Source organism: Mobula hypostoma, chromosome 11, assembly GCF_963921235.1.
Source record: "Mobula hypostoma chromosome 11, sMobHyp1.1, whole genome shotgun sequence".
Taxonomy (NCBI): Eukaryota; Metazoa; Chordata; class Chondrichthyes; order Myliobatiformes; family Myliobatidae; genus Mobula; species Mobula hypostoma.
In genome coordinates, this window is record NC_086107.1 from 2,650,524 (window position 1) to 2,663,212 (window position 12,689).

Sequence of the window (12,689 nt, forward strand, 5' to 3'; positions counted from 1 at the left end):
TGCATTGTTCATGATCTTTTAAAAATCACTTAGTCTTAGAGGACAGGAAGATTGCAAATATCACTCCACTCTTTAAGAAGAGAGGAAGACAAAAGAAAGAAAATGATCGGCTAGTTAACCTAATCTTAGTTGGGAAAATGTTGGAATCTATTATTAAAGATGAGGTTTCGGGGTACTTGGAGACTAATAAAATAAGTCAAAGTCAGCATGGTTTCTGTAACGGGAAATCTTGCCTGACAAATGTTTTAGAGTTCTTTGAGGAAGTAACAAGCAGGGTAGACAGAGAAAAAGCAGTGGGTGTCATTTACTTGGACTTTCAGAAGGCATTTGATACGGTGCCACACATGACGCTGCTTAACAAGATAAAATCCTATGGCGTTACAGGAAAGATACTGGCATGGATAGAGGAATGGCTGACAGGCAGGAGGCAGTGAGTGGGAATAAAGGGGGCCTTTTCTGGTTGGCTGCCAGTGACTAGGGGTGTTCCTCAGGGGTCAGTATTGGGACCTCTACTTTTCACTTTGTATGTCAATGATTTAGATAATGGAATTGATGACTTTGTGGCAAAGTTTGTGGGTGATACAAAGATAGGTGGGGGGGGTAGGTAGTGCTGAGGAAGCAATGTGATTGGAGCAGGATTTAGACAGATTGGAAGCATGGGCAAAAAAGTGGCAGATAGATTACAGTGTTGGGAAATGTATGATAATACATTTTGGTAAAAGGGACAATAGTGCAGACTATTATATAAAAGGGGCGAAGGTTCAAACATCAGAGGTGCAGAGGTACTTAGGGAATCCTCGTGCAAGGATCCCAGAAGGTTAATTTACAGGTTGAGTCTGTGGTAAAGAAAGCAAATGTAATCACAGGTAAGAGAAAATCTGCAGATGCTGGAAATCCAAGTAACACACACAAAATGCCGGAGGAACTCAGTAGGCCAGGCACCATCTATGGAAAAGAGTAGAGTCACCATTTTGGGCCCAAATCTTCATCAGGACTCGGCCGGAAACGTCGACTGTACTCTTTTCCATAGATACTGCCTGGTCTGAATTCCTCCAGCACTTTGTGTGTGTTGCAAGGCAAATGCAATGTTTGCATTTATTTCAAGGGGAATAGAATATAAGAGTGAGGAGATAATGCTGAGGCTTTATAAGACACTAGTCAGGCTGCACCTGGAGTATTGTCAACAGTTTTGGGCCCTGTATCTCAAGAAGGATGTGTTATCATTGAGAGAGTCCAGAGGAGGTTCACAAGGATGATTCTGGGAATGAAGGGGTTAACATATAAGGAGCATCGGAAGTTTTGGGCCTGTTCTCACTGGAATTTAGAAGAATGCGAGTGGATCTCATTGAAACCTACTGAATGTTGAAAGGTCTAGATCAGGGGTCCCCAACCTTTTTTGCAACGCGGACCGGTTTAATATTGACAATATTCTTGCGGACAGGGGGTGGGGGGGGAGGTGTTCAAGTAGGGTTAAACTCACCTCAACATGTCTTTTATAGTTAGGGTTGCCAACTTTCTCACTCCCAAATAGGGACAAAAGTAGCAGTCAAATACAGAATACTTGGGTTTACCCTGAGAAAGACTACCATGACCATGAAGCCTTGCATGAGCACCTGTGTGCGCATGCGCGTACATACAGATTTTTTTCCCCACAAGTCGGTTTTGGCTTAATCTTCCCGACTACACTGTAGATACATTATTTCTACTTTATATAGGCTGTGGATTTATCATATCGTTCCTGCTTTTACTATATGTTAGTGTTATTTTAGGTTTTATGTGTTATCTGGTAGGTTATTATTTGGGTCTGGGAACACTCAAAAATTTTTCCCATATAAACTAATGGTAATTGCTTCTTTGCTTTACACCATTTCGGCACGAAAGGTTTCATAGGAACGCTCAGCCTTAGTGGGGGAAATACAGGACAAGGGTGGTCCCGTATGGGACAAACCGATTTAGCCCAATATACGGGATGTCCCGGCAAATACGGGACAGTTGGCAACCCTATGTTCAAGTTCAACAGTGCGTGACAGGGAATGAGGAAAGGTGCAGCTGACTCGTATCGTTTCCTCGCGGCCCAGTAGCACAAGCTTTGCGACCCAGTACCAGTCTGCGGCCCGGTAGTTGGGGACCACTGGTCTAGATAGGGTGGATGTGCAGAGGATGTTTCCTCCAGTGGTGGTATCCAGAACTATAGGGCACAGCTTCGAAATTGAAGAGCAATCTTTTAGAACAGAGGTAAGGAGGAATTTTATTAACCAGAGAGTGGTGAAACTGTGGAATACTCTGCCACAGACTGTGGTGGAGGCCAAGTCTGTGGGTATATTTAAGGCAGAAGTTGGTAGTTTCCTGATTGGTCCGGGCATCAAGGATGTGGTGAGAATGCTGGTGTATGGGGTTGAGTGGGATCTGGGATCAGCCATTATGGAATGGTGGAGAAGACTCAATGGGCTGAATGGCGTAATTTTGCTCCTGTATCTTATGGTCTATTTATATTAAAAAAAAATTAAATGTAGTGCAAGAAGAGAGCAACAATATGTGAGGTAGTGTTCATGGGTCCATTGTCCATTCAGAAATCTAATGACAGAAGAGAAGAAGCAGTTTCTTGAAATGTTGAGTATATGTCTTCAGGCTCCTATACCACCACCTTGACTGTAGCAGTGAGAAATAGGCATCAAAGCTTACGGGGAGAAGGCAGGAAAATGGGATTGAGAGGAATAATAAATCAGCCATGATCAAATGGCAGAGCAGACTTAATAGGTCGAATGTTCTAATTCTGCACCAATGGCTTACGATCTTTAAAAAAAACAAAAGGAATAATGGACTAGTGTTCATGGGTTCATGAACTCTGATGGAGGGGAAGAAGCTGTGTCTGAATGGTTGAGTGTGGGTCTTCAGGCTCCTGTACCTCCTGCCCCGATGGTATTAATGAGAAAAGGACATGTTCTTGACAGTAAGGGTTCTTGGTGATGGATGCCACCTTCTTGAGGTATCACCTCTTGAAGATGTCCTCTGGTGCGTAGAGTTGTACCCATGATGGAGCTGGAACCCTTTCAATAAACCTCTTGTCTATGGTGCTTGCATTCACCCTTGATTAAACTGTGCAGAATGATTTATGGTAGTTTCCTTGCCTTTCTATTCTGTGCCCAATTTAACAAGGCCAGAAATGCCATTTAAACATTTTACCTCACTGTATAATTTCTATCCTGTGGAGTTCCCGTGAAGAATACTTCATACAATTACATCTTTTTTAAAAAAGTGTGATTGTGAATGACAGTTCAAAAGAAGTTTTAAGCCTTCTTGGTGGTGTTTAAATTCATGAATTTTTTTTGTCCGTCCAAGGCGTCTTGCGTTAAATCTGATGTCACATGTTGGAGTGGTAGAGTAGGAACATCAAGCATGCAGTAAATAATTCCACTAACACTAAAGTAATGAAAGCTCCTTTTCATCTTCAGAATGGGGGCTGGTCTTTAATTACATCTGGAGATTATTACTCCAAAACGCAGAAACCTTGAAGCAAAATAAGTTCATTGTTTGTTGAGGCTAATGTGGAATTGGACCTGTCAGATCTGTGCCCACACAAGGCAGCTGACCACAACTAGAAACCATAAGTATGTTATTGATAGATCTAGCAGAATCCTCTTTACTTCGTGTGTGATCAGAATATGAAAGTTGCTACCACTGAGTGGTTGAGGTGAATTGGTGTATATTATGACCACACCAGGGACCATCATTTTAAGATGATTGGAAGAAAGTATGGGGGGTATGTCAGAGCCAGGTTTTTTTTTTTTTTTTTTACACAGAGTGGTGGGTGCCTGGAATGTGCTGCCAGGGATCATGGTTGAGGCTGATACATTAGGGACCTTTAAGAAATTCTTAGATAAGCACATGGATGATCAAACAATGGAGGGCTGTGCAATTAGATTTATGTTGGAGCATGAGCACTGGCATGGGAATACTGGGCTGAGGTGCCTCTGATAGGTTCTTGCCGAGTCAGAATAGAGGGAAGCCCATTTAGAACAGATTTAGGAGTTATTTCTTGTAGCCTGAGGGTGGGGAATCTGTGGAATTCATTGTCACAGATGGCTTTGGAGGTCAAGCGAGTGAGTATATTTAAAGCAGAGCTTGATAGGTTCTTGCTTCATCAGCTTGACAAAGGTTACTAGGAGGAGGCAGGAGAATGGGGTTGAGAAGGATAGTTAATCAGCCATGATGGATTGGTGGAGCAAACTCAATGGGCTGAATGGCTGAATTCTGCTCCTATGTCTTATGGTCCAATGTAATTCTGTATACACTCATCATTTTTTATTTTATATTATTACTCCTACACGTTACAAAATAATCCATAAATTCTGCTCATCCCGCATGTCGCCATCTTCCCTGAGTGTATTATTGAGAGATGTGATAGGCTAAGTGACATTTTTTATTGCCAGATGTAATACAGTGCATGAATATTTATTCTAGGTTCTAGATTTTGGCCATTTCCATAGTTAATGCCCCAGCGGAACATGAACATTGAAATAAAACTGTTAGATTAGCACTCTTTATTTGCTTGCAGTCTTATTAATGGAAGAAGTCCTTGGGAGAGTAGAGCAATCAAAACATTGTTTTGTTGTTACTGGCAGGTTTACAGACTGGCTTCTCTCCTTGACAGTTTTGGCTCAGTTTCCTTTGCGACTGTTGGTCTCCAAGTCAGCAGAGGAAACATTTCACCAAGGCGTGTGCAGGAGAGAAATTGAACTTTCTTCAACCTCAAGCTACATTTAAAGTAGTCAATTCCCAGCACAATTGTATCTACTGAACATGAGCTTCAGGATTAGGAGTAGGTTATTTGACCTTTAAAATCAATCTCATAATCTCTCTCAATTCTGTTTTCTTGCATTATCCCCAATTCCATTGGTTTCCTTTATAACCACAAATTCTGCACTGTTTGATTGAGCCTCCACACTTCTGTTGTGTATATTCACCGTAGTTCTGATGTAGAATAGAATTCTGGTTGCCTCATTATAGGAAGGATGTGGAAGCTTTCAAGGGGATGCTGAGATTTACCATGAAGCTGCCTGGATCGGAGCACGTCTCATGAAGAAAAGTTGAGCAAGCCAGTGCTTTCTCTTTGGAGCGAAGAAAGATGAGAGTTAACTTGATAGAGGTGTACAAGATAATTAGGTTAAATTAGATTATGAGGACACTCAGTCCTCGTTTATTGTCATTTAGAAATGCATGCATTAAAAAATGGTATAATGTTCCTCCAGAAAGATATCACAGAAACACAGGACAAACCAAGACTAAAACTGACAAAACCACATAATTATAACTTATAGTTACAACAGTGCAAAGCAATACTATAATTTGACAAGACCAGACCATGGGCACGGTTTAAAAAAAAGTCTCAAGTCCCGATAGCCCCATCATCTCACACAGACGGTAGAAGAGATAAACTCTCCCTACCATGAACCTCCAAGCGCCGCAAACACCCGACCGCAGCGGACTCTGAATCCGTCCAAAAACTTTGAGCCTCGGACCAGCCCTCCGACACCAAGAACCGAGCACCATCCTCTGCCACGCATTTTGACCCAGCCCCGGCCGCCAAGCAACAAGCAAAGCAGAGGACTCGAGGCCTTCCCCTCCAGAGATTCTGGATCACACAGTGGCAGCGAAGCAGGCATTTCAGAAGTCTCACCAGATGTTCCTCCGTGCTCTCACATCTGTCTCCATCAAATCAGGATTGTGCACGGCATCCTACTTGACAGATAACAGATATCACCACCGGAGTGGCTGCTGCAAGCTGCGTCACGCCGCCATCTTCTCCTCCTCAATAAGAGGCAAAAACCAATTGGACAGCCGGAGACTTTTTTCCAGGGCAGAAATGCCAAATACAGCAGGTGTTAATTTTAAGGTGATTGGAGTGAAGTGCAGGGGGGGATTTCAGAGGTAGGTTTTTTGGAGTGATGGGTGCATGGAATCTGGTGCCAAGGCAGATACAATAGGGTCATTTAAGAAATTCTTAGAGAGGCACATGGATGATAGAAAAATGGAGGACTATGTAGGAGGGAAGGGTTAGATTGATCTTAGAGTTAGTTATAAATTCAGCACAATGTCGTGAGCCAAAGAACCTGTACTGTGCTGTAGTGTTCTATGTAGAGAATTTGAAAGATTCACCACCCTCTGAGTGAAAAAACATCTTGTTTCTGTCTCAAGTAATCTTCCTGTATTCAGAGACGCTGAAACTTTGGATGACCCAAATGAGAAGTAACACGCTGCGCTGGAGCAACTCAGTGGGTCAGGCGGCATCTCTGGAGGAAAATGAACAGTTCGTATTTTGGACCAAGACCCTTTCATCGGGACTGGAAAGAAATGGGCAGAAGGCAGAATAGAGGGGAGTGGGAGGCGCATGAGCTGGCATGTGATGGATGAAGCTGGGAGGTGATAGAAGAGGTAAAAAGGCTGAACAAGATGGAATCTAGTAGGAGGTATCAGTAGACCATGGAATAAAGGGAAGGAGGTGGATGTGGAAGGTGCAGGTGATGGATAGGTTGTGAAGACGGGGAGGGAAAATTGAAGGGGTATGGGAGGGAAAAGGGAATACCAGAAAGGTGGGGGGTGGAACAGAAACAGAATCAGGTTTATTATCACCGGCATGTGATGTGAAATTTGTTAACTTAGCAGCAGCAGTTCAATGCAATAGGTAATCTAGCAGAGAGAGAAAAATAATAATAAAATAAAACATAATAAATAAGTAAATCAATTACATGTATTGAATAGATTTTTTTAAATGTGCAAAAACAGAAATACTGCGTAATTTTTTTTTAAAAAGTGAGGTAGTCTCCAAAGCTTCAATGTCCATTTAGGAATCGAATGGTAGAGGGGAAGAAGCTGTTCCTAAATCGCTGAGTGTGTGCCTTCAGGCTTCTATATCTCCTACCTGATGGTAACAGTGAGAAAAGGGCATGCCCTGGGTGCTGGAGGTCCTTAATATTGGACGCTGCCTTTCTGAGACACCAGTCCCTAAAGATATCCTGAGAACTTTGTAGGCTAGTGCCCAAGATGGAGCTGACTAGATTTACAACCTGCTGCAGCTTCTTTCAGTCATGTGCAGTAGCCCCTCCACACCAGACAGTGATGCAGCTTGTCAGAATGCTCTCCATGGTACAACTATAGAAGTTTTTGAGTGTATTTGTTGACATGCCAAATCTCTTCCAACTCCTAATAAAGTATAGCCACTGCCTTGCCTTCTTTATGACTACATTGATATATTGGGACCAGGTTAGATCCTCAGAGATCTTGACACCCAGGAACTTGAAACTGCTCCCTCTCCATTTCTGATCCCTCTATGAAGATTGGTATGTGCTCCTTCGTCTTACTGAAGTTGAGTGCCAGGTTGTTGCTGCGACACCATTCCACTAGTTGGCATATCTCACTCCTGTATACCCTCTCGTCACCGTCTGAGATTCTACCAACAATGGTTGTATCGTCAGCAAATTTGTGGATGGTATTTGAGCTATGCCGAGCCCACAGTCACGTGTATGCAGAGAGTAGAGCAATGGGCTAAGCACATGCCCCTGAGGTGCACCAGTGTTGATCGTCAGCGAGGAGGATATGTTATTACCAATCAACACAGACTGTGGTCTTCCGGTTAGGAAGTAGAGGATCCAATTGCAGAGGGAGGTACAGGCTCTGCAACTTCTCAATCAGGATTGTGGGAATGATTGTATTCAATGCTGAGCTATAGTGGATGAACAGCATCCTGACGTAGGTGTTTTTTGTTGTCCAGGTGGTCTAAAGCCATGTGGAGAGCCATTGAGGTGGAGTGGTTCCAGATGTTAGAAATATCAGTGTTGATATCATCAGGTTGGAGACCACCAAGACATAGTTCCTCTCATCTGTTTAGGCCAGATGCAGATGAGGGGGTGGATAGGCATGTCAGTGTGAGAATGGGAAGTAGACTTAATATGGTGAGCCGTGAGGAGATCCTGGCTGTTATGGTGGACAGTGCGAAGGTGTTCGATGAAATGATCCCCTATTCTACGTTGGGTCTCATAGTGCGTGTCTCAATTTGAGGGTCCTTAGTGGTGGATGCCACCTTCAGGAGGAATTATCTTTTGAAGATAAACTCGATGGCGGGGGCGGGGGGGTGGATGGATTACGGCTCAAGATGGAGTTGGCTGAGTGTAGGACACTCTTGCCATCCTGTGCAATAGAGCCTCCATACCAGTCTGCGATGCAACCAGTCAGAATGCATCCCAGTGGGCATCCATAGAAGCTTGCCAGGGTCTTTGGTGACGTACCGAATCTCCTAATGAAGTAGAGCCACTGGGATACCTTCTACATGCTTGTGTCAGTGTGTTGGCCCAAGATCCTCAGATGTTGACACCTATCTCAGATATTGAACCTGCTCACCCTTTTTCACCGCTGACCTGCCAATGAGGTTATGATCTTGTACCTTATTGTTTACCTGCACTGCACTTTCTCTTCAACTGTTGTACTTCATTCTGCATTCTGTTATAGTTTTACCTTGCGCTACCTCAGTGCACTATGTAATGAATTCATTTCTATGGATGGTATGCAAAACAAGTATTTCTGAATGACCCATGAACATGACCCCTCTATTCTACTTCCACACTCTATAATTTAGAGCAATTTTTATGTCTAATACTGTACTACTGCAACAAAACAACAAATTTCGTGATGTATGGCAATGTCTGTGAGTCTGCGCAGGGATTGGAGGTTGGTGACCCAATGTCTGAGTCCGGGGCAAAGGACTGGATGGAGACCTGGAGGTGACCTGTCCTGAGGAGGGTGGGAAAGGGGCTTGTTTTGGTGGTGTTGTTTTGCTGAACATTGCTGGCACCAGAACGTGTTGTGGGTCGCCCCCAGCACAACTTTAGAGATGGCCGTGGTTGTTGACACAAATGACACATTTTACTGGTATGTTTCAATGTGCATGTGATAAGTCTGAATCTGATGATAAATGTGATTGTGACAAACTCTTCACTGTTAGTAGTGGTACAATCACTTGAGTCAAATATAGTGATCTCCTGAAGGATTGTTCATTGATGGGTCCTCAGTGGTTCTGGAGGCCAATCCAGGATCCACATATTCTGGTGCTGTGTTGACAATGTGTGTGGTGGCTGTGGTTGGTTGTTCAGTCTGTCATTTAGCAACCGCCACTTGTTCTTTGAGGTATCAGCGGAGGTCCCTCTTGCACAGATTTCTTCCAGGTGTATCTATGGAGTGCAATGTCTTCCCAGTTTTTAGATGTAAAGTTGAATTTCTATGGGCCTGTTTTGATGTTATCTTTGACCTCCCTCCAACTGGGCATAATGGATCTGTTTGGAGAGACGCAAGTCGGAAGACATGACTTATCCATCAGAGTAGGTGATACTTTATCCTGGTGGGAGTGCATTTCCACCTCAATACATATATTGTATTGGTTTATTATTATCATGTACCAAGATAAGAAGTTTATTTTTCATACAGTTTATAGAATGACAGTAATAAAACAATTCCATTTCCTTGGTCTTGCTGAGGTGAGTGTTATGCATACTGGAACTGAGTCTAGTGAGCCAGCAGTTAGCTTGGTTAAAGAGACATTGTGATAACGGGTCCTGTGGCTACGTGGTAATAATTCTGTTCCACTCTGACTGTAGCCTTTACAAAAACACTTACTATGCACACCAAAGCAGACGTTTTGACTGAGTGGTAATTGTGCTAATACAGTGTGCCCTGAACTATTGTTTATTTATGGTGTTTTAATATCAATTTTATTTTTGCAGATTTGTTGGTGTTTGTTGATAAACGCATCACCCTGGCTGCATTCAAGCAGCAGTTGGAGCCTTATATCGGAGTTCCATCGTCCCAGTTTAAGATCTTCCGAGTCTATGCTAACAGCCAGGAGTTTGAGAGTGTTCGATTAAATGAAACTCTTTCATCGTTCTCTGATGACAATAAGGTGAGAAATGGAATTTAATGTTAATCCACTGTTGCTGAGACGTATGTTTTGAGTTGTACATTTAACTATTTTACATCTGATGAACTAGCTCTGCAAAGACTCTAAAATTACTTTATCTCCAAGTAACACACACAAATGCCAAGCAATCTCCTGATTTAATCCAAGTGTAATCATGGGCCAATTTACAAAGATTAATTAACCTGCTAACTGGTATGCCTTTGGACTGTGGGAGGAAACCAAAGCACCCGGAGGAAACTCGCGTGGTCACGGGGAGAGTTTCTACGGGCCTACGGGAATACAAACTCCTTATAGACAGTGGCAGGAAGAGACATGCAATGAAAAACTTACTTGCAGCAGCATCACAGGCAAACAACATCGGATAAGCAACATTCACAAGAAAAACATAAACCAATTATTCAAGATTGTTTAATGTCACTTCCAGTACACCAGTGTAAAGAAGAACCAAGTAATGGTTACTCCGAATCCAATGCAGCACAAAAAAATAAGATAAAGAACACAATCATAAAAAAAACGCAATAAATATATATATATATATATATATATATATACACACACATCAGATAGCTTATATACTGTACATAGATTCATTGTATGTCCATAAAGTGATGCTAGGCACAGGAGGTTACTGACAGGAAATGATAAAGTTGTGGTACTAGAACACAATTAAAGCAGGAAAAATAAACAAAGCCCACTTCAGTGCAAAGTGATCGTATAGTTGCTAATCTTTAGTGATAATTCTAATTTGATATTATCCAAATCCTTCCTTTAAAAACAAACCTCTAGATAACCATTCGACTTGGGAGAGCTCTGCGGAAAGGAGAATATCGTGTTAAAGTGTACCAGCTGCTGGTGAATGATCCAGAGGTAGGTCTAGTTAAATTTACTTAAACTTTGTCACAGACCTGAAGAAGCCCTTGATTAGCCAGCCTTCTCTCCTGTGCTCGAGCCTGTGATGTGCAGAGTGAGCTCAGGACCAGAAAGGGAGACTGTTGGGCATTGATTAAATCGAGGTGAATTAACTTTCTGTATTAAGCAATTGTTGGATTATTGATGCAGATTTAATTATTTCGATTGTGAACTTAATTCCCTTCGGCCAGATGGGGCTCATCAGCTGTGGGGCTGGTGGTTCATCTAGGAGGAGAAAAACTCTGAACTCGAACCTCCAGTGCCTTGTGGCTAAACTCATGGGGAAAGCTTTGGGAATAAACCCTGACAAGAATCCAGAGCTGGAGTCCCTGAGGCAGTCCTACATGGAGTTCAACATTTGCTGGCAACTCCTGTGATGCCTCTGGTGCTAACCTGTCGGTCTCTGCCATTCCTTTGGATTCATCAGCTGCGTGGAGAGGGGAAGCCTGCTGCATAGGCAACAGCTTCTTCTCCATATCGTACTGCCTTGGCTTGCATATATGTAGGTAGCTAGGACATAACATCCATGGTCAATCCCAATCAATGGATGCCTCATTCAAACTTAATTGACTATTTGGAATATAGATGAGTTTGTGATTTCTGGGTTACACTTTGGTAATTAGATTAGATTATGAGGACACTCAGTCCTCTATTATTGTCATTTAGAAATGCATGCATGCATTAAAAAATGATACAATGTTCCTCCAGGGTGATATCACAGAAAAACAGGACAAACCAAAGACTAACACTGACAGAACCACATAATTGTAACATATAGTTACAGCAGTGCAAAGCAATACCATAATTTGATAAAGAACAGACCATGGGCACGGTAAAAAAAAAACAGTCTCAAGTCCCGATCGACTCCTGAGTCCCCGATAGCAGGCGGCAAAAGGGAGAAACTCCCTGCCGTAAACCTCCAGGCACCGACAACTTGCCAATGCATTGGAAGCACCCGACCACAGCCGACAATCAGTCCTTCCATCCGAAAACTTCGAGCCTCCAACCAGCCCCTCCAATACAGCCTCCCGAGCGCCATCCTCAGCCGTGCGCCTTCGACCTCGCCGCTGAAACAAGCAAAGCCGAGGATTCAGGGCTTTCTCCTCAGGAGATTCCGGTTACCACACAGTAGCAGCAGCAGCGAAGTGGGCATTTCACAAGTTTCTCCAGATGTTCCTCTGTACTCTCACGTCTGTCTCCATCAAATCAGGATTGTGCACGGTCCCCTACTTGACAGATTACAGATATCATTCACCGGAGAGGCCGCGCTTGGTGGTCTTATGAGCACCTCATAAACCATGTTTTAAAAATAATTTGGAATAGTGTAAAATTCAACCCATGGGACCCATTACATCTTTATGTGAATGCAACCATTGCTGGTTCATTTTAAAATTCCCACTGGCATAGTAAAAATGGAGAATTCATCCATGGTAAATGTTTGTGTAAATGTTGAAGCCTTGCAGCAGGAGTGGAGATTTTCACAATTTTCTTTTTCAGTTGCCATTTAACTGGTGGAATAACATTCCAGTGTCATTGGTTACTTGAGAGTGTGTTAAGTATTGCCAGCTACGATTGCTTGAAACACCTGAACATGAAGGTGTGCAGATCTGGCCAGTCCCCGTGAGCTCCATCTCCTTCTCTGTTGAAGAGAATTGATTTAGAATTGTTTAATGTCATTTCCAAGTATACACATTGTCACGTACCCCGTGATGGGTTAAAGATCCAGCAGAAATGGAAAACATTTTGGAGCCCAGTATTGCTATTAACTAATGGTATTTATTAGTAACTACACAATACAGTAATATAACTGCAGATA

The 12,689-nt window shown here is 42.8% G+C and overlaps 1 protein-coding gene across 5 annotated transcripts in view; it reads left to right on the forward strand.

Moving 5' to 3' along the window:
• usp47 (ubiquitin specific peptidase 47) overlaps positions 1-12,689 on the forward strand; it is a 227,780-nt gene that overhangs the window by 191,845 nt on the left and 23,246 nt on the right. For all 5 annotated transcript variants that reach the window (XM_063061574.1, XM_063061573.1, XM_063061576.1 and 2 more), the window contains 2 exons: positions 9,771-9,946; positions 10,751-10,831. In XM_063061574.1, the coding sequence (XP_062917644.1) occupies positions 9,771-9,946; positions 10,751-10,831 (257 nt within the window). The remainder of the gene's footprint in view (positions 1-9,770; positions 9,947-10,750; positions 10,832-12,689) is intronic.